Source organism: Podarcis bocagei (assembly GCF_964188305.1).
Source record: "Podarcis bocagei genome assembly, chromosome: Z".
Classification (NCBI taxonomy): Eukaryota; Metazoa; Chordata; class Lepidosauria; order Squamata; family Lacertidae; genus Podarcis; species Podarcis bocagei.
The window spans coordinates 29,898,791-29,921,135 of NC_138140.1; the positions used below are offsets into that span (position 1 = coordinate 29,898,791).

Below are 22,345 nucleotides of genomic sequence, written 5' to 3' on the forward strand. Positions count from 1 at the left end.
AGCACACAAAAAGATGAAGATACTAAAAAGTGGCAGACCCTACGACTTTCTTGGGTGGGTTAAAATATAAGCTATTTCTATGGTGTCTTTATTCAAAAATAGTATTTCCAGCATTTTCTCCAGGGACCTTGGAAATGGTTTTGCAGACAACCAATTTTGACAATGTATGGTTTTTAAAAAATTGAACAATTTGTTAAACTATAGCAGCTGATTTGTGCCAGCATCAAATTATTTCATATGAACAGGCAGCAATAATAATCATGTATGCGCACTATAATTCTTTTCCAACTGAGACATATAGGATAACAGTTCAAAGCTAAATAATCAGGTCACCACATTAAAGACTTTTGAGCAAAATTATAAAACTTAAGTAGTAACAAATATCTATTTAATATTTTTGATAATTGCAAAATTATCTCCCTGTCTTTCATTTGAACAGGACTTAGCAAATATTGGGTCAACAATCTTTGAAACAGAATGGACATGGGCATTTAAAAAATACTGGAGAAAAGTTTATTAGTGTGAGCCTGAAGGAGAATTATCTTAAGACAAATTTCCAATGGTACTTAGTTCTGCACAAAATTAGTGATATCTTTGGCTGAAACATGCATTGTTGGAGGTATAGCAGAATTAAGATAGATTAGTACATATCTGCTGGAGTTGTAAACACACACACACACCTTTGAGGACAGAAGTACTCATACAAACAGGTACAGGCTACAATCTTCCAAAAAATCCTAAAACGACTCTGCTTTTGATACAGCTGATTAGTACACTGCTAACAGTGGCAAAACAGTATATTGCACGAAAATGGAAAAATGAAGGACCCTCCCCCAGCATAACTGATTGGTTAAAGAGAACCTGGTGAGCTATCTTGATGATAAAATTTACATGGGAGAAACCCAATACACAATGATAAAATTTTACCTCTTCCCATGTGACCCAACCCAGACATGTGATCATCACCTCAGGCCGCTCTACCTGCAGAATGCTCTCCCTAGGGAAACACTTCTGATGCCTTCCTTGCATATATTTAGGTCCCAGGCAAAAACTTTCCAATATAACCAGGCCTTTAGCCTTTAGCTACCCGTTGCCTTTTAGACGTGTGTGCGTGTGCATGCACGCTTTTAATGTATTTCTCTTTCCTCTTGGTTTTAATGCATCTATCTAGGGGTTTATCGCCTGTTTGTTGAGTTGTAAATCACTTTGGATTGCCCAGAGCAAAGTAAAGCTACTGGCAAATTCAACGAATATTTATTTGTTTATTATTAATTTCATTTCTATACCGCTTTATATTTTTAAGAAAAGTTTCAAAGCAGTATACAGCATATTAAAACATCAATAAAACAGTCCAGAATCAAACATTTCTGAAGAAAGTCAAATATAGAGTATAGTCAAAGAAACGTAATTAATAGAAAACTAAAGTATTAGCTTAAAGATTTCGAAATAAAACGTTACAAAGAAGGTCAACTACAGAATACATATTTAACACAAAGTTAACAACAAAAATCTTAAACATTTCCAAAAAAACAAAACTGCTAAGTGAAGTCAAATATAAAATACACATTCAAAACAGCGTAATTAACAAGAGAATAAAATATTATCCTATGCATAGAATAATGATAACGAAGGAAACGAATTTATTGAGGGGTGGTGGGTGCTGGCTTTTTTGTTTTGTTTTTTGAATAATGTAAACGATGATTCCCACCCCCACCCCCATTTTAAAGCTCTTCACCGCACTTTTAAGAGTTTTGTGTTAGATTTATTTCTGCTGCGCTGCTGCCCTTTCCCCTTATTCATATTTTCTCTCCCCCTCCTCTTCCTCTCTTGACAAGTCAGCTTTTCTGACGCTCCAAGGCCTCGGCTGCAAAAGTGCAATAAAATGGTGCCGATTAAAAGTTAAATAAATAAAACAAGTAGTCTAAACAAGCTGACCCAACTTCGCCAATCGCTAGCTGGACACGGAGCGCTCCGAGCAAGCCGGCAACCTTCGTCCAATAGCAGCGTTGGGAAAGGGGACCGGTTGCCGGCCCCGGCCAATCAGCGCCCGCGAAAAGCAATTTAGAGCCGCTCACATACCCGCGACTCCTCGGGTTCTTCTCTTTCTTGCCGTGACTTTGGTTGCGACGACTTCTGGACGGGACGCACTGCCGGAGGCGCAGTAGTAACGCTTGACCATTGTGAACGCAGGTGAGTGGAGGGGGAGAGGGGAGCGGGGAGCCGGAAGGGACCTTGGCTTAGCTGGGGATGGAGGGACCCCTACCTGCCGCGCCACTGCCGCCACCTGTTCTTTTTTCCCGTTCTGTTTAGGCAGGATGGAGCCCGTGACCCTCCCGGACGATGCAGCCTTTCGGGATTTCGTGGCGGAGTGCGAGTCGCAAGACGGGTGGCTGAGCTGGTACGACCGCTCTGGGGTCTCCGTCTGGGAGCAGGTGGTTCCCCATGCGGACCTGGCGGTGTACCGCCTCAAGGTAGGATGAACACGGAGTTGGGTATGGAAGGAACGATTCGGGACAGGGAGCGGACGGAGGCTCCTGGTCCCGGAAGTGGAGTTCTTTTCTCTCTCTCCCCTGCCCCTCTTCTACCTCTCTGCGCCACATGTGAATGTTAAAATACGTGACTGCGGACCGTCGGGAAAGAGGTGCGCATTGGCCGGCAGGTGCTGGCCCGGTGCAGAGAGAGAGAAAAAAAGTTTTTTAATACGGGGTTCTTGCACCTTTTAAGAATTGGGAAGAAGGAGTTTCGGAGGTGCAATCTCTGCGCCATATGTGAATGTTAAAATACGTGGCTGCGGACCGTCGGGAAAGAGGTGCGCATTGGCCGGCGGGTGCTGACCGGTGCAGAGAGAGAGAGAAGTTTTTTAATACGGGGTTCTTGCACCTTTTAAGAATTGGGAAGAAGGAGTTTCGGAGGTGCAATCTTCATTTATATATGAAATGCCCAAAGCCTTAGAAGTGTGATTGACCTGCAGCAGGGAGGAAATAGTTAAATTTCTCCCTGCGGAGCTCCTCCGCACCACCACCAAAAAAAAAAAAAGAAAAAAAAAGAGAAGAATTTGCGTGGTATCTAGCTGAGCCCTTTTGCACAAACTACTTCCCACAATTTATTTAAAGCACACTCCACCCGTCTCAAAACGAAAACTCTAGAATCCCAGGAATTGTAATTTACCCTTCACAAAGCCGCAGCTCCCAGCACCCTTAACAAACTACAGTTCCCGGAATTACTTTGAAGGTGGGGGAAGTGTGGTTTGAATGTATGGTGTTTACACAGCCTCACTTGAGGCTCCAGGTTCGTTGGTAAATATATTTTAATTCTGCTGTAAGTCTGTTATAATTTGGGTGTAGACCAGCAACCAAAATTCTAGTAGGGAAGAGCCACAGCAAAATGGTAGAGAATTTGCTTTGCATGCAGAAGGTTTTAGGCAGTGTTTTTTTTCCCCCTAATAAAATGTTTAGGGGTACTCTTATTTTCCTTCTGGTATTGAAATAATGCTCCTCAATGAGGCCAAAGTTAGGTTCACAAGATGTTTGGGGGTATTCATGTCCCTGCGTACCCCCAGAAAAAAGCACTGGTTTTAGGTTCAATCCTCAGCATCTCTAGAAACTCTGGCAACTCACTGCTCATCAGTATGGACAACATAGAGTTAAGTGGACAAATTGTCTGGGTTTGGAGCAAGTAGAGCAGGAGGTGGGGAAGAGCTTGATCCAGTCAAGATTAAGTACTCTTAGGTTTTTACTGGTTGCAACAAGAGAAACTTCCTTTCTTTGGCCTTTGGTGATTTCTCCCTGCAGCAATGGTGTGGACACATTTCACAGAATCACAGACTTATTGAGTTGGAAGGGACCATGAGGATCATCTAGCCTAACCGCCTGATATTTATTAAGCTTTCCTTATTTTATTTTTTATTGGCAGTAGTTCTATATGTGTGCACTTTCCTTGTAGCTTTTTCTGCGTCGTCTTTCGTTTAAATGCATGCTGGGAGGAGGAGGGGGAACAGGCTAAATCATTACTTAAAAAACTAATAAAAACACGTCCTTAATTCAGCAGGGCTGAAAAGTGACTGAGTCTTGATTAAAGTCATATAATGCTTAAATGTACATAAGCTTTTGCAGTGCTGTTTGTTGAATGCCACAGGCTTTTTCCAGCGTTCCTGGGAGTTATTTGGGTTCAGGAGTTGGCTCTGAGGATGTGTCGCCATTTGAGAGCTGGTCAAGAGTGGGGAATCTTTTTCAACCCAGGAAACATTTGAGGTCCACATGCCAGTTCCAGGTGGAGGCAGAGGCAAAAGTGGGTAGAGCAATGGTGCTGTAGAATAGTTTCTAGACACACGCTCACATTGCTTTCTCTGTTCTCCATTCACACAACCAAGAGGCACCATCATCTCAATTCCAAGGCACACACCATTCATGCAGGAAACACCCAGGATGTGAAGTGTGGCCAGTGAGGGGGGCAGCCCTGGGAAGAAGAGTGTGCGGCCAGGGCCTGAGGTCACCTAGCTTGCAGTGTGCATACAGTGGTACCTCGGCTTACATATGCTTCAGGTTACATACGCTTCAGGTTCCAGACTCCGCTTACCCAGAAATAGTGCTTCAGGTTAAGAACTTTGCTTCAGGATGAGAACAGAAATTGTGCTCCGGCAGCACAGCAGCAGCAGGAAGCCCCATTAGCTAAAGTGGTGCTTCAGGTTAAGAACAGTTTCAGGTTAAGAACAGACCTCCAGAACAAATTAACCCGAGGTACCACTGTACATGGTAACAACAAGGATGGAAAACTTGTGACCTTCCAGATGTTCTGGACTCCATCATCCTGGATCATTGGTTGGCTGGGGTGTTGAAAGCTGGAGCCCAGCGACATCTGGAAGGCCAGGGGTATGCGGTCTTGGGTTAGTGTTGGACTGGTTCAAGTCTCCACCTGGCCATGAAGCTCACCTGTTGCATCACAGGAATTTTGTTGTGTTAAAGTGGGGGCAGGGAGGAGAACCACATACGTATTATTATTTTTAAAACTGGGTACTCTCTTGTTAAAGATTAAAAAAAGAACACTCTGGGCAATGTACAACATATTTAAGAGCCCAGGTAACAAACCCCATAAAAATACACAATGCGACCCCCAACACCAGCAGGAAAGAACTTCAGCAGCACACTTAGCAGCAGCCAACATCATTGACATCTGAAAAAGGCTTGAGAAAACAGTACCTTTTTTGCAGGCATTGAGGAGGGATAAAAACAGGGAAACAGAACTCCCTTGGTAAGAAATAAATCATGTACCCTTCCTGTATGCATCTTTGTTCACAGGCAGAGAGAGTGTACCCAAAAGGTGTTAATCAAAGAGTGAAATGAAGGCTGGTATCTGGGATTGATGGAGATGAGGGGCCTGGAATGCTGTTTAATATGGAAGAAAACTTGGTAGGGGCTAAGCTTGATTGGAACTACCGTATTTTTTGCTCTATAAGACTCACTTTTTCCCTCCTAAAAAGTAAGGGGAAATGTGTGTGCGTCTTATGGAGCAAATGCAGGCTGCGCAGCTATCCCAGAAGCCAGAAGAGCAAGAGGGATTGCTGCTTTCACTGCGCAGCGATCCTTCCTGCTGTTCTGGCTTCTGAGATTCAGAATCCCCCCCCTTGTTTTCCTCCTTCAAAAACTAGGTGCGTCTTGTGGTCTGGTGTGTCTTATAGAGCGAAAAATACGGTATTTTTCAGTTAGGATGTATAATCCAACTGCTGCCTGCGTAGCTGATAACTGAATTGCAGGATGCGATGAACTTTAGCATAGCTTGCGAAAGCTGCCTTCTCTTACAGATGTAATAACGGGCAGAGACTAAACAATAATAATGCCAATGTTTCATGACGTCTTGCCCAAGTGTCAAAGATACATCAGCCCAGTAGCTGATGCGCCGATGCACCACTGTTTGTTCTTCTAGGAGAATAGCAATTTTCACAAGTGCTGCTTAATTCAGCTTTTGCCTTCCATGTAGGGCTGTGCACTAAATTCAGTAGGAAACCAAACTGAATCAGGTCCACCTGGAGTGATCTGGGGTTGTCACAAGAGGTTTGGTAGTGGGGAGGAGGGGGAGAAGGACACACACAAGTAGCCTGCATCATAGCTGCCAATGTTTCCCTTTTTTAAAGGGAAATTCCCTTATTCCGAATAGGATTCCTCGCAAGAAAAGGGGAAAGTTGGCAGCTATGGCCTGCATGCCTTGCCTTCCCTCCCTGGCCAGATGCTTACACGTGGTTTAAAACCCTGACTAAGCATACAGTGTGTGTGGGAGGTGTGGTACTTCTTCCCCATCTCCACTTGACTTTGCATGGCCCCCAGATCAGTTCCAGGCTGGATTGGGCCCTTACTCAGATCCCAGAGAGGCCATGTACAGCCCATCTCTTGGATCTGCAGTAATTCAATTGTAAACTTTGAAATGTTCGTATGAAGAGCACAACAAAGTGTGGCTTGGAGACCCAAGTCCATAGAGGAGAAAGTAAGACTTGGGTATGCTTAGCCTGGAGAAGTGATATAATAGCATCAAATATTTGAAGGGCTGTTATATAGAAGATTAAGCTGGTTTGCTTTCTGCTGCCCTGGAGGGTAGGACCCAAGCCAGTGATTCATGCATGGCCTGCTTATGTGCTTCCCATAGGAATCCATTGGATCACTGTGAGAACAGGATGCTGGCCTATTGGCCTGATCCTGCAGGCTGTTTTCATGTTTTTTGGGGGGAGATTGTCCCAAGGGTGTGTACTGAAGATCACTTAATGTCTTGTATCTAGGACACTGGAGGATCAGCCCTGGACTCACGAAGCAGCAGTAAAATGAGTTTAGCTGAGTGCAGAGGTGCTATCTTACGAGGGTGACTCTGCACTTAGAGAAGGAGCCTTTGCACTTTTTGGACAGTGGCCCTCACCAGCCCACCCCCCAAAAAACATAGTGAGGCCCCAAAACGGCTTGCCCCCCTGGAGCTGGCGCCCCTGGCTGAGTGTGTGCTCCCTTGCAACAATTGGCCTGCTGGAATTGTGATATGGAACTTTTGGTTGTTGCATTTTAACCCTGCTGCCCTTTTAAAGCAGAGGTGGGGAGTCTGTAACCCTCCAGGTGCTGTTGGACTCCCATCCAGCGTGGCCTGGGTTGGTGGAAGTTCTGGTCCAACAATATCTGGAGGGCCACAGTTTCCCATCCCTGCTTTTTAAATGATGTCTGCTCCCCCTTCTTCTTCCAGCCTCACAAACAGCTCTGTGAAGTAGTTAGGCTGAGAGGTGTAGACAACTGGCTCCTTTCACAGTTAGAGAACACTTCAATAGAAGCCCTTCTCTCGATTTTTAGAAGACCAGAAGAGAGAGTGTATTATAGAATATCTGCTGAACTTCATCCCACTCACAGCAAATGCCCTGAGCTTTTTTGAGTACTAGTGTCAGATTCCAGTCCTGTTGAGCTTGTGCATTTTTCAAATGTATTTATTTATTGTGTTTATATATTTATTGTGTTTATCTTCTGAAGATCTCAAGGAGGTGTATATGGTTCTTCTGCTCCTCATTTACCCTCACAACAACCCTGTGAGGTAGGTTAGGCTGAGAGACAATGGTTGGGCCATGATCACCCAGTGAGCTTCATGGCTGAGTGAGGATTTGAACCCTGGTCTCTCATGTCCTAGTCTGACACTCTAATCACTACTCCATACTGCCTCACAGTTGAAAGTGCATTCCTTCAGGGCCTGTTGTGTTCAGGCGGGCAGCTACAGTGATCATAGGACAATTTTCATGCCTGTGGTGAACATTGTGTGGTGTGCACTGGGGAAGGTAGGCTAAGTAGAATGGACAAGTGTAACTCAGAAATGGCAGGATGACCATGGAGCCCAAAAGAAAAAAAAAAGGGGGGGAAGGCTGCCCACTTCCATGATGTCATTGTTTGTCTCTTTCTCATTTTTATTGGGTGACAACAACAGGAAACCTCCCTTACATGGGATGTCAGACCAAAGAGCTTTTCAAAGAATTGGTGGAGAATGTAGCAATCACTCCCCACGTTCCGTTTGGTTGTTAATTTGCTAGCCAATGAAGAAGTTGGAGAATGACTCAGTGATTTACAAAGCACCCATGCTAGACTAGTGCTGGGCTCTGGTTTAATGCATTTGAAGGATGGGAAATAGGAAAGAGTTGGCTTCTCACACTTTTTCCAAGAGCCAGCTAGAAGGGGGCGGGGTAGGGAAACGGGGTTAAATGTGGCCCTCAATACCTCTGTATATGGCCCCCAGACCTTTTCCAGGCCATACCCTCTACATCTGTCTTTTGTTTCCTGACTAGAACCTGTCATTGATCGGCAATAATGCCTCTTGCTTGCACATTAAATGGGTGTAAAAACTTCTGACTTTTACTGTGCAAAGGAAAGCTGCCCCAATTTGCTTCTGGCATGCAGCCCCTAGAAGGTTGCTGGAAATTAGTATGGACCATAGTGTGTAAAAGATATCTGCTTCCCAATCCCTTGCCTGCCCGAGTTAAAATGTCAGATGAAGACCAGGCAGATCTGGTTAAAATCTCTACACACACCCCTAAAATACCCTTTTGGTGACCACAGGTTTGTTCTTCTCTGTCTGCTTGAGCTTGGTGGCTCTTTCAACAATTTGTGGAGCCCACCTCACAGGGTTGCTGTGTGGATTTTTTAAAAAAAGTTAGTCATGTATACATGCATCCACTGGACCAGACGTGGGCAGAAGATAAATGGGTCCAGTGGGTGCATGTATACATGACTTTTTTTTAAAAAAAAATCCACACAACAACCCTGTGAGGTGGGCTCCACAAATTGCTCTTGGGCATTGCATTGAGGCATCTGGTTAGCCACTGTGGGACCAAGATGGTGTGCTACATGTACCTTTGGCCTGATCCAGGGGATTCTTCTTAATACATATACATGAACTCATGCAAATATTATGCAAATTGATGTCCACTTTAGCAAATGCACTTCCTCTTTGGGGGTGATGCCTGATTGGCCATTGACCTTCTAGTGGTGAGGGAAGAGCATCCAAAATAATCAACAGTTTGCTGCCTTTTCATGACAAAGCCAGATCAGTGGCCAGAAGTAACCACCTACTCTCCCTAGTGCAGTGGTGGTGAACCTATGGCACTTCTGCCAGAATGGGCACTCAGAGCCCTCTCTGTTGGCACATGCACCTTCGGCCCATCAGTGCTGTTGCTGTGTGTTGGCAAAGTGTGCAGCCGCTGCCCCCCCCCCAGTGTGTGCGTGAAATGCTCCTCAAGTACGTGGTGACCGCATCAGCATCGGGGGGAGTTGCGCAGGCGCCAAAATGCTGGTATGCGGCCGTGCGGCCCCACCCCCTATGCTGGGTTTGGTTTGGTTGATGCCACAAGCAGTAGATAGTCAGCGGCGGAAGTGCCTTGTATAGTGTGGGCAGTCCAATACCGGAAAAATACAGTATATTTATTTGTATGCGCGCAAGCAGGCAATCACTACTATGATTGGCCCTTTGCAATAAATAAGTAGGTTTTGGGTTGCAGTTTGGGCACTTGGTCTCTAAAAGGTTCGCCACCAATGCCCTAGTGATAGAGCTCATGGAACTTTGAAGTGTCAGGCATAGCCCTATTGGCTTTAGCCCAAACGTAGCAGAGTTTTCCTGCACAGCGAAGAAGCTAGTTGCGGCAGTAATGACTAGTCAGCTAGACTCAGAATAACTATTTACAGGATTTATTAAAAGGAAAAATAAAACCAGCAGAGTTTCTGCATACAAATAAAAGCAAAATAAACCCTCTCTCTCTCTCTCTCAAAACCATACACAGCACTTCTAACTCCTAACACACCTCACATCAAACTGTGCTAGCAATCCCTAGATAACAGAGTTGAGTGCTGCTCGTTAACCAATCAGAGTGAGTAGTTTCTAGGTCAAGCAGACCTGGGCTTTCTGCCAAGAGTAAATTGACACCAGCTGGAGTTAATTGGTGAAGCTAGAATCTGCAAGTTTCCCACGAGAACCAATTAACAGAAACTGAAACCGAAACTGAACAAGAGCTGGTCTGGTAACAAATCTTCACCAAACTAGGCACTTTAATTTAATTTAATTTTAGCATGAAGAGTGGGGGTTGGATGACTAGGTGATTCCTGCCCTCTCCCCGTCCCCCACCTCTGGTAGTATTTGCTCATTGCATGATTATCTGATGTGTTAATGAGCATGTATTGTCCTATTAGTGCAAAGGACCATAGCTCAGTTGTAAAGAGTGTGCTTTACACAGAGAAAGTCCTTGGATCTTTTTGCAGTTAAAATAGTTGTCTATTTTAATATTCAGTATTTTTATTTTAAATAGTTGCCTACCTCATACATTTGTATAGTAGTGAGTTTGTTCAGGTATAGCAGAAGATAAAAGTGGTGTGTGTGTGTGTGTGTGTGTGTGTGTGCGCGCGCGCGCGCATCAGCATGTCTTATTGGGAGCCAGATGAATAAAGCTTCTTACCAGCCACACTAGCTCTTGACAATTCATTCCAGTGGGTTTGTGAATGTGCAACATCACATACACATATCCTAGTTCTTTGCCATGATGCTCATCCCAAATAATCTCTTGCACACTGTGAAATTTGTATTTGCTTGATTGCAATTTAGTGGCAGATCTGTAATTGTGATGATAGAGATCAACTGATTGACAAAGGTTTTTTGCCACCTCCCTGGAACTAGATGCAGGAGGCCTGCTGAGCCTCTTTTGGCAGGTGAAAAAGACATTCGATGAGTGCCCTGTCTAAACCTACTGTAGCTCTTGTGCCCCACCAAATGCACCTTGTGAAAGGGGGTGGAAGATGACTTAGGATAGGCTTCGGGTATTAAGCACTGGATCTGATCTGCTTCATGTGGTTGAATGTCTGGAGGTTCTGATGTTGGCCTGCCTACTTAGATCAGGGGTGAAGGAACTATTTTCAGCCCAGCTTCTTCAAGTGAAAGGTGGGTGTGCTTCTGGTCCATCCCAGCCAGTTCAGACTACCTAGTTATGAGAACGACAGAGAAGCTGCTGTTCACAGCTGCTGCATCTGCTGTACTCCACAGACATCCCAAAGAGTGTGGACCACCTGAGTGAAGCCAACAAACCACAATTTGGGTAACTGTGCTTTAGAACATTTTGCACCCAGGGTTCACCAGCTTTCACAGCTTCCCTAAATTGCTGGACAAACTATTCAAAGCAGTAAAGTGGACTTCATTGACTAGGTGAGGTTGAGAAGCTTCTACCTCCTGAAACCAAGGTTCGTTCCTTGGTCCAGTGGTCATGTAAACACTACAACAGGTTTTATTTATATAGGCATGATTTCCCTTCTTTCTTCCTTGACAGGGTTCAAGGTGGTGTATGCAAAGTTCCCCAGTTGATATTCCATTCAAACACTGACCAAGTTGTTCTATCAAACTCAGTATGGTCTACACTGAATGGCAGCATTTCTCCAGGGCTTCAGATGGGAGGCATTCCCAGCCTTACCTGGAGAGGCCAGGGATTGAACCTGTGACCTTTCGCACCCAAAGCAGACACTCGGCAAGATTGTTTCATTTTACACCATGGTCTGAGGTTGTTCACTACTCTGGTGTTTTGACAGTGTTCTTCCTTCCACCTGCAGGGCATGATTGACATGGCAGGGGTCTCCGCAGAGACAGCCTATGATGTCCTACATGACACTGAGTACCGCAGCATGTGGGACATAAACCTTGTTGAGACGCATCAGATCGCTCGTCTCACAGACAACGCTGATATTAGCTACTATGAATGTAAGTAAGGATGGGCACCCCAACACCACCACCAAACCACACAAACTAGTGCAGGTGTGGCCCACATTACCATCTGGGCAATCTTCCAGAGGTCATGTGCCCATGAGGGTCAAGGCCAGGGGCAAAATGGAGTGGAAGAGGCTACTTCCTTCACATTTGCACTTCCCTCTTCTCCGTCCAGCCAAGTAAGAGGCTTTGCATTCCAGCCATGCAAACACACTCAAGGGGGTGTTGAAGTGACAAGGGTGAGGAGTGTGTCCCGGGGAGAATCCTGGGGGTCTGATAGAGGGGCCTAAAGGGCCACTGTTGGCATCTGGGCCTGATGTTTCCCACCACTGAGTTATGGGGGTACCTGGCTGTCAGAGCTGCCCGAGGTCCCAGCTCACAAAGGACCAACGCCAGTTCGTTCTTATATACAAAAGTCTTTATTGAAGTTCTGTTTCGCCTTCACAGCCGTAGCGCGCAGCTCTACGTCTGAAACTCTAGACCGCTGAAGCTCCGTCTGAATCTCCTCCCCCCAGACACCAGTTTAAGACTCTAGCCTTGCTCCACCTCTTCCTTTGCTCTTTCCTCCTCTGGCTCCGCCTGTCAGCTGGGGTCTCGCCCTTCCTAGACTCTTCTGACGCTGAGTCCCCTGAGTCTTCCCCCTGCCTCCGGCGGGCTTTAGGACCTGGTTCCCAATCCGGGTTTTCTGCTGTCCCACGCGCCTGTACATTTGAACTTGGCGCGCGCGCCCAGCCGGCAACCTTCCTCCTGACCGTTACACTGCTCCCGTCACTGCTTCCCCCTTCGGGGAGGCTAGCTGGGCCTGACCTCCCCTCCGTTCCCCCACTCTCCGTTAGAGGCGTGGTCAGCCCTGACTCATCTTCTCTCCCTGCTGGAGGAGACGCTGGCCCTGCCCCATGGGACTCTTCCCCCCCACTACGCTCTGGTGGGGAAGCTGGTCCTGCTGCTTTGGGAGTCCCCGCTGGCCCCTTGTTTCTGGTGTGTCCCCCCTGGGACCCCCCTTGCCCTGACCATCGGCGCCTCCTTCTGGGAATCTTCTGATTCGCTGGAGAAGCTCATGGAATCTCTCGGGTCACTGCCATACTCCCCTACGCTGCCCTCAGATTCTTCCCCTTCGCTCTCCATTTCCTCTCTCCCCTGTGCCTCTGTTCCTGAGCCCCTGACACTGGCAAACACAATGAAGATTTGGTACCAAACTCAGAAAAAAATGCTGGTGGGTTCCTAAGCTTTAAAGTTCCTGGCTCCAAGGACCACAAACACCCACCCTCCTCCATCACTCGCCATGCTGTCTGAGGCTGGTGGGACAACATCTGGGCAGGCACAAGTCCCCCATCCCTGTTCCTACCTCTTCAGCAGCCAAAGTCTTGTGGCACATTTCTGATGGCTTGGACTTATGTGGATCAGGAATTGTGGAATGCCAGCCTGAGAAATGTTAGCAGAGGAGTTCAGAGAGAAATGGAAACAGGATGATAACACTGACGCTTAGGTGTATGTAAAATAATGGAACTGACCGTTGCGAAAGTAGTGTTTATAAAAACATCCTGGCATCGAATCAACCCTACTTTGTGAATTATCCCTGTAATTAAGGTGCCACAAGCCTCTCTTTGTTGTTTCCGCTGCAACGGATTAACCCTCTAGTTATGAGGTTTGCAAAGGTAATCTTGCAGGTATGTAAGCGATTTGTGATGAAATTTCAAGACACTGGGAGGATTAGTAATCTGGGGCGTGGGGTGCCTTCCTTCTCTGGGGCAGTACCTCATTCAGCCTCATGGACCAGCCTCCACTGCTTAAAGATCCACCTCAACTATGTTATGTGGTCGTGATCCAGCTACCTTCCACCTGTTGTTGATTTGGTGGTGTTCTCTCTCTAAAAAAAAACCATCTATGGAACACCACGCTACATGATAATAACCACATCCCGTGTGGTCCTTAGCCAGCAGCAAAACTATATCTGCTGAGCTGCTCTAGGTTGTTGTAATGAGAGTGTTATGGAGAGGACTATACAGCTTTGTCCAGGGCTGCAAAAGCGTTTTCCACCCAAGGGACACATTCCCCTTCTGGAGAGCCTGCCCAGGGCTGAATGCTAGTGGTGGCTGAGGCCAGAGGCAAAATAAATGCAAAGGCAAAATTCACAAGGTAAGCTAGTTTCTTCGCACACACACTTCCCTTTCTATCCTCATCCCATCCAGGTAAGCAATAATCACTATCTTGGTTCAGGGACAGAAAAGAAGTCACAGAAGGATGCAAAGCCAGAGTGCTGATTCAGAATGGGTGTGTGGCCTTTGGGGACTCCTGAGGTTCTCCATCCATGATTCAGTCTTTTAGCTCGTTAGTACTACCACCCTCATCATTGCCAGGCAGCCTAACTTGATAGGCTGATGAGACAACAATATCTGTGGACTCAAGGTGGTGGAAGAGAGCTGTGTTAGATGGATTGATCAGAAACATTCTGGCAGTGTTAAGGCAGGCCCCTGGCTTGAGAGTTGCTCAGCGTTTGAAATGGGTATTCTGTTTTGTGTAAGAGAGAGAATGCCTTCCCTCGACGATGCCTGATTTTTAGCTGCCTGGCTGCCTTCTTTCTGGAGGTTAAATAGCCTTGGGGAGTAGCAATGGACACTGCTAAAAAGAACAACACAACTTGGTGGAAAGGAAGGTTCAGGCTCATAGAGCGGTATAGTCCACAACATATAGGGGTGTGTGAGATGCATTTGCCTTGCATCTAGCCCTGGGTCACCATTATAAGCTGGACCTGTTAACACATAGTTGTAGCATAAAGAATTCCTGTTAAGGTTTCCAGCCAGCCATGCCTGATTTCAGGATACCCTGATCCATTTCCCCTCTCCCTCCAACAGACTCTCAACAGTCAGTACAGTATGCTCAGTCCTCAAAAGGCATTTGGCTTGCTTGTCCTTCTCCTCTTCCCTCTTCCTCCTGCCCCCCACTTTTCTATTTCTGCAAATGTTGCCTGCTTCTGATACCTTCCTTTCATGCATAGGTGGTTTACTCCCCCCCCCCAGGGGGCTCTGTGCTTGGATGAGGGGAATAGGATCTGTGTGCAAGGCCTCTTTTACTTGAGACAACCTGCTTGGACCTTTGACACATTCCCTGTGTTGCTTTGCCAAAGCAAGTTAAGCTCTCACTTTTGTTTATGCGACACGGGTGTCCGTCCCCCCCCCCCCGCCATTCTAATTAAAAAGCTAAGGTGCCTGGGACTTGTAATTGCAATGGCAACAAATCACTCGCCTTACTGCTATTCAAAGCTTAATAGAAATTTAAAATGGAAATCTTATGAAATAGATTTATGAATGATATACAATGAATATGGAAAATGGAATATATAGGAATGAGTACAAATTTAGATGAAATCATTAGCAACTGAATGTGATCAGCATGTTGTAGATGCAATGTTGAGCTGCCTTTCTCTCTCTACTCCCTACCATCTCCCTTGGATTAGGGAAGTGCCCAAAGCCCTTGAGGAACAGAGATGTGGTGATTCTGAGATCATGGAAAGTCCTGGATAAGGATTATATTATCATGAACTTCTCTGTTAAACATCCGGTAAGTGAGCAGGGGGGAAACTATGGAATTCAGGTGGGTAATGGATTGGGGGGTGGGTCTCCTCTCAGAGACCCACCATAGCATTTCATTAGGGAAATGGAGCTTCATCCACCTGCTTGATAAGTACGCCATGAGACCCACAACGGCTGAATATACTGTCATATACTACGGGCTTGTTCACACTTCCACATTTGTCCCTTGCCTAGAAAGTGATTTTTTATTCCACTTGTCCCATGCTTTTTAAGCACAGGTCTGAGTGGTTTTCTGTTTGCTCTGCCGCGTTCCCCGGGAAAAATCACTCTTTTGCGGTGAATCAGAGCAGGCATCAATCTTGTGGAAAACCCAGTTGCCGTTTGTTCTGATTCAGTGCTAAACCAGGAGTTTTCCCCAGGGGAAAGCAGTGGAAGTGTGGCTGAGCCCTGAGTCAGACCATTAGCTCCATTTAGCTCAATGACTACTAGCAGCAGCTCTTTGGGGTTTCAGGCAGGGCTTTCTCCCAGGCTCACCCTGGTGAGATTAAACCTGCGGCCTTCTGCTTTATTACAACACTTAGTTCTCTGGATGATGGAGTTGAGACCCGTCACACGACTGACCTGTTGGTGGTAAAGTTGGCAGCCTCTTGGGATTTAGAGTCCAGTCCTTTGAAGCCTACCTTCTGTTATTGATGTGTTGATGTATATTATTGCTACTTCTGTATTTTGGTGTATTACAAAGCAGTTTCCATGGGCTTTGGCTGGCACACTAAACTGATTGCTGACTACCCCTTAGTTACCTGAGGGGAACTCAGTCTCAGGAAGGAGGGGAAGGGGAGGCCTCTATACCAGGAATTGGTCCATCAGCTGATTGCCTGGCTTTTTACTGTGCAGAATTACCCTCCACGCAAGGACACAGTGCGGGCTGCCTCACGTTTGGCTGGATACCTGGTGCAACCAACTGGACGCGACAGTTGCAAGCTGACTTACCTGGCACTGCTTGACCCTAAAGGTGAGTCAGCATTCTATAGACTATTTAGACTATTTTAGAAGAGTCTAAAAAGCCTAGGACACAAATGTTCAAGGCCCTCTAGCAACTATGGTGACTCCTTTGTCAGAAGTAATGTATTTCATGTTGACTCTGGAAGGGAATACTCAATTCTGACCAAACTAAGCGCCTAGTTCTGGAGGCTTAGTTCCGGAAAGCTCAGGAACCAAGAAGACCAAAACTTCAATAAAGAATGGGAAAATTTTATAATCTCTCTTGGAGACCACTGTAAGCAGATGGAAACATTAGCAGGAAAGGGTTTAATAAAAGGACCCATGGAGGGGAGGTGGGAAGTCTAGAGATTCAGAGGAATCTGTAAATGTGGATGTGAATGGTAGCATTGTTATAATATAACATACTTGTAAAATCAAATAAAAACTATTTCAAAAAATAAAATAAAAAATAGAGCAAAATATACATTTTGAATCTTCTAATACCTTTGCCATAGTAAGTTGTGCTGCAGTCATTAGGTGAGTAATAAGAACCTTGTGGGAAAGTTGTTGATTAATTTGAGTACTATTTTACCTTTTACCTTTACTAGGATAGAAATGCTGTTTTAGGATCAAAGGAAGTACTGTATCTTGCTTTGTGATCAAACCTGCTTCATGAAAAGCATGTATGCTTCACAAGGCATATAACTCTTTAAAGCTGAATTTGAATAAAAAGAAGAAGAGAAGGAATATTCTCTAGTCACAGTGAGCAACCAGATTTCTCAGTTGTGGCCAAAGTGTTAAGTGAGAAAAAAACAAGTAGATTAAAAAAGAATAAAGGCTCTGTGTAGGAGATACAGTTAACTCGCATCTTCCAGGTTTGTGATTCTATGATTCTATCCTACACTTATTTTACTTACCTGAATTCAGCTTTGTGTGGGTGTGTGAATAAATAAACAAATGGAGAGCGGAGGAAACCCACTCTGCTTTTATTCCCCCCACAATGCAATGCTGTAATTGCAGCCTTACTCAGTTTTCAGAAGGTGGCGCAGGGGCTCTGGCATCCCAGAGCCCTTGTGACACCTTTCCGAAGCTGGGTAAGGGAGATGGCTGGATTTGGGAAGGAGGCGTGAGGGTCCTGGCATGGTCCTAAAGCCATCCTTCCTCCTTCCCAAAGCTCTGCAAGTGCTTACTAGGCTTTCAGAAGCAGGAGGGAGGACTCTAGGACCCACCCTGCCAGAGCCCTAGCTGCTGCTTCCCAGACATAGGTAAACAGCCCTCCAAATTGGCGCTTCTGGGGTTACTGGCTTTAGTATTTTTTTGCATATACACATGGACCCCCAGAACCGAACCCTCACATAAAATGTGAGTTACCTGTTAACCGTTTAAAAATGAATTGCAAACACTAGACAGGCTAGATGATTTTTCATCTACTGCAAATCAGCTTCCAACATCTGCATTATCGGAGATTTGTTTGCCGCAGTCCATTGTCAGTAGCAATCATGCACCTGCTCATCTATCAAATAATCCTGGGAACCATTGTTAAGGGAACTGTAACCTCTCTGAGGAGAAAACTACAGTTCCCATGATTCTTTTTTTTTTTTTGTCGGGGGGCATGTGCTTTAAATGTATGCTGTGTATGTGACCAAGATTAATTCCCCCCATCTTTCCTACCTTTCCCCCCTTTCCAAACTAGGATTTCTGCCCAAGTGGATTGTGAACAAAGCTGTTCAATTCCTGGGACCACAGGTGAGTGAGGCAGATTCATAGCTGAAGAGTTGGAAGGGATCCCAAGGGTCATCTAGTCCAACCCCTTGCAATGCAGGAATCTTTGGCCCAACCATGGGGCTTGAACCCACCACCCTGAAATTAAGAGTCTCATGCTCTCCCATCTGAGCTATCTTGGGCCTCTAGTGATCTGGTTCCTCTTGTGAGGAGCATCAGTTGAGCTAGTGTAATACTAAGTGAGATGGATTTGCAGAAAGCCCTTTTTCTCTGCCCAGAGAGGGGGATTCCCCCTGCGTTGTTGGTTATGGAGCACAGTGGGCTAAGAGGCTGTGTAGTGGTTAAGAGCGGTGGACTCATAATCTGGTGAACCAGGTTCACGTCTCCGCTCCTCCACATGCAGTTGCTGGGTGACCTTGGGCCAGTCATACTTCTTTGAAGTCTCTCAGCCCCACTCACCTCACAGAGTGTTTGTTGTGGGGGAGGAAGGGAAAGGAGAATGTTAGCTGCTTTGAGACTCCTTAAAGGGAGTGAAAGGCAGGATATCAAAGCCAAACTCTTCTTCTTGAGCTGTGAATCAGAAAGTCCTCAGTCTGAATGTTTCCTCTACCCTGATGAACCCACTAGGTGGTCTTAAGCAAGCCCCTGTTTTTCTGCCATAGCCCTTCAACTGCCATATAGGAATAGTGATTTGGCCCCACTTTTGTGGAGGACCTTTTTTCAGCCTGGGGACCAGGTGCCCATGGTGGGCAGGTTCAGAGGCCAAAGGGGGTGGAGCAGTGAATGCAGATTTTAGCTTTGTATAGCAGGCTAGTTTACATAAACTCCCACTGCATTCTCCATCCAGGCAAGCAAGAGGTGTTACCAAAGTTCAAAAACACAGGCAGAGGGCCTTCTTGGTAGTGGTGCCCACCCTGTGGAACGCCCTCCCATCAGATGTCAAGGAGATGAGCAAATAGACAACGTTTAGAGGACATCTGAAGGCAGCCCTGTATAGGGAAGCTTTTTAATGTGTAATGTTTTATGAAGTTCTATGTTGGAAGCCGCCGAGAGCGGCAACTCATTCAGATGGGCGAGGTACAGATAATAAATTCGTAGTAGTAGTAGCCACGCAAAAACATCCAAGGAGGGTACAGATCAGGGCTGGTGAAGGGTCTGAGGAGAGTCCCAAGGGCTTGGAGGGGAGGGACTGTGCCTGGCCCCCCAGGCCTGGGGTTTACCACCCCTGCTTTATAAGGTTATGTTGGCAGGCTTAGCCAACATGGTGGCCTACAGATGTTCTGGACTACAGCTCCCATTATCCCTGACCATTGGCCATGTTGGGTGGAGCCCAACAACTTCTGCAAGCCACTATGTTAGGTGCTCCTGTTGTAAGGATGCCAACCAGATAGGAGCTGTGTAGAACACTGCTGGAAAAACCCTCTTGCATTTGCTTCTGAGGCATTTCCCATACCCTTCAAATTCTTGCTCTTGCAGACTCAAAAGGCCACAGTCTTTCTTTCTTTTCCTTTTTTGGCAGAAGGAGGGAGGATGGGAACAGATGGAAATTGAGTTTCTCAAGATACTAGATTTTTTTATTTATTGCCCATCACCAGTTTACACACACCTTTGGGTAAAGGGCAGCATAGAAATTAAATAAATAAACATTGTTTAGTTTTGTACTTTGTAGGTGACACAGTTTGGGTGCTGCCAAAGGTTGCTGTAAGAAGGGTGTAGCATACCTGGACAGCAGCTGGGCCCATTTCCCTGGCTATAGGGTAGCCTGCCTCTCCAGTGTTGCCCAGGTACCTGACTGGAGGCAAAACTACCCCAGAAGCCCAGGGGTTGCACACATTGCAAACTGGAATGGCATTCAGACCATCAATTTGTAGAAGAGCACATGATTTGCATGTCAAAGTTCAGAAGTTCAGTTCCAGGTGTCTCCAGGTAGAAAGATGCCTGTCCAAAGCGCTGGAGAGCCACTTCCAGTCATCGTCTACAATACCGAGCTTAGATGGACCAGCAATGTGATTATGTAGAAGATGGCTTTCTACATCCTTATTTAAATATTCCATTAGTTCAGAACCAGGAAGGACTGGAACCTTGCTTTATTTTTAGGGGAAGGGTTTCCCAAACTTGGGTCTCCAGCTGCTTTTGGACTACAGTTCCCATCATCCCTAGCTAGCATGACCAGTGGTCAGGGAGGATGGTAATTTTAGTCCCAACAGCAGCTAGAGACCCAAATTTGGGGGAGCATTGCTCTAATTCCTGTGTTGTGTTGTGGATGGATGCCTCTTTAAGTCCTGAGTAGGGATTTGAGGCAGGTGATCTCACACGGTACCTTTTAGTTGTCCAACTTGGTTCATGAACCTTCCTGTCCAGAGCACTTTGGGTGGGTGGTACAGTTCCAGGTTCATGTGGGATTCTCTTGCTTTTGTGCTCATCACACAGAGAAGTCCAATGTGGGTGTGTTTTGACCTTCTCTCTTCTCTCCACCCCCACCCCCCACCCCGGCTTGTGGGATCAGGTGATGAGGAAGCTGCATAAAGCTTGCATGGAATACCCCGCCTGGAAGCAGGAGCACAACATGGATGTGAAGCCTTGGCTGCACCCCGAGCAGAGCCAGCTCCCCACCATGTTGGTGTCTGAGTTGGCTATTCAGCATGCCGCCTCCCTGGAGCACTTCGATGAGAGCAGCGTTAAAGAAGTCAAGGATCAGCAGGGAGAAGCCAGCGGGTCCGACTGACTACATCACTTTGTGCTTTTTCGCAGTTTGAGGACATTCTCTAGTCCGCCACTGTGCCTTTCTGAGAAATCATAAATTATTCCAGTTTATTTCATGTAGTAGCCAGCTTTTGGGGGTTATTCTCTCTCAAGCACCTGTTGCAAACTTGTGGTCGGAGGGGCAACTCTCTGTCAAGACCACCTCCCCGTGTTCTTAGCTGTTCTGCCCAAGGAGGGGAGAAGGCTTTTAACAGTGGAGCTGCAGTATTTAATCAGTGGTTTGTTTTTAGAAGACCTTTTGAACCAGGGAAATGCTGCATATTGTGCTTATTTTAGATCAAGAGAATAATATAATAATTGATGACTGGCTGTGCCAATTCTTGGATGAGCTTCAGGAAAATGATAGATAATTTTGAGATTCTATATTAAATGGTTTTATGGGGAGCTGTTGTTTTATTTCATCAGATTTATTTGTTGCCTATGAAACTTCTCTAGGTGACTTACATAAATTTGTCTTACTGTGTGAAATGCAATGGTAAAACAACTTCTTCCCCCCTAATAAACAACTGCAAATAATAAAATGCAATTTGGTGGTACATGTGTATTATTTCAAAATGTGGGAAGCCAGCTGCAGTCTTTTGTGGGGTGTGTGTGTGTGTGTGTGCCCTGGACACCTGTCCCCAAGTCCTGTCCTGATAGAACCACTGGTGTTTCAGGGTGGGGGAGAGAACAGATTGAACTATGCCCCCCCCCCACGCAGATGCCTGCTTAACATTGTTTTTGCGCTCAGTGAGATGCACATTCAAAAGGGCAATTAGTCAATAATGCATGTGCCAACATACTTGCTTCCATGCACACTGATTTGAATATGTGCTTTTCAGAGGAAAGAGTGAGAAGCAACCTGATTGAGGGGTAATTTAGGAAAGCAAGGTTAGCCAAGCCACTTAACAGACTTTATTTAGCCAAAAGTGACTGAATTTGTTAAATGGTTTTTTGTGTATTTCACTTTGCAAGATGGCCTAAGAGTCCTGGCTTCTGATTTAACATATAGTGTGTGTGCCCCCCCTCCCCCTTCAACACAGAGAGATTCATGGAGCAGCTTGCAAGATTTACGAGATGGTAATCACAGGCCAAAATGCTATTTTTGTACACCGCCTAGCGATGATTTGGAGGCTAGGCAGCATACAAAAATAGAGTTCATATTTTAATAGTAAGAAAAACAAGATTTCAAAACAATGTAATATTTTAAACAGCCAGATGAAATCACTGAAGGGAAGCACGTTCAATAAAACACAATAGCACAGCCAGATGAAAAGCAGAGTTCCAGAAGAAGAAGAAGAAGAAGAAGAAGAAGAAGAAGAAGAAGAAGAAGAAGAAGAAGAAAGTAAATGGGGCCTGGCAAAAAGATGTGTTCTTCAGCGGCTTTGTAGAAAGTGGACCTGATTTGGGGGGGGGGGGGAATTGAGAGGCAGGGTGTCACCACAGAGAAGGCCGCCTCCTGAAACAAAATATACACCGGGAGGCTTAGTTTGGTTAGGATAGAACCCACACAAGCGACGCTGACACAAAACAAGTATTGCCACCCGACCTAACCCCCACTCACCACGCCCCTTCCACCTCTTCCCCCCTTTCTTCCTAATGTAACACTAATGTCTCAACAAGTGAAACTGATC

The 22,345-nt window shown here is 45.8% G+C and overlaps 1 protein-coding gene across 2 annotated transcripts; it reads left to right on the forward strand.

Annotated features, from left to right (window-relative positions):
- Positions 1-1,995: 1,995 nt before the first annotated feature.
- Positions 1,996-21,258, forward strand: LOC308579289 (START domain-containing protein 10-like). 2 transcript variants are annotated; one of them, XM_081180224.1, is made up of 7 exons: positions 1,996-2,190; positions 2,311-2,471; positions 11,583-11,730; positions 15,191-15,294; positions 16,161-16,278; positions 17,941-17,993; positions 20,476-21,258. In XM_081180224.1, exons 2-7 carry the CDS (start codon positions 2,316-2,318, stop codon positions 20,692-20,694), a joined length of 798 nt encoding a protein of 265 aa, XP_081036350.1. In that variant the 5' UTR covers positions 1,996-2,190; positions 2,311-2,315; the 3' UTR covers positions 20,695-21,258. The 2 variants fall into 2 exon arrangements, 1 of the variants encoding a protein (XP_081036350.1); XR_014004388.1 differs by lacking the exons at positions 1,996-2,190; positions 2,311-2,471; positions 11,583-11,730; positions 15,191-15,294; positions 16,161-16,278 and adding an exon at positions 17,512-17,609 and having other exon boundaries at positions 20,476-20,563.
- Positions 21,259-22,345: the final 1,087 nt, after the last annotated feature.

Excerpts from the sequence above, each read along its gene's own strand:
- LOC308579289 (XM_081180224.1), top strand. The coding sequence starts at position 2,316 with ATGGAGCCCGTGACCCTCCCGGACGATGCAGCCTTTCGGGATTTCGTG. Across the intron at positions 2,472-11,582 it reads TGGCGGTGTACCGCCTCAAG|GGCATGATTGACATGGCAGG; the intron begins GTAGGATGAACA and ends TTCCACCTGCAG. Across the intron at positions 17,994-20,475 it reads TTCAATTCCTGGGACCACAG|GTGATGAGGAAGCTGCATAA; the intron begins GTGAGTGAGGCA and ends TTGTGGGATCAG.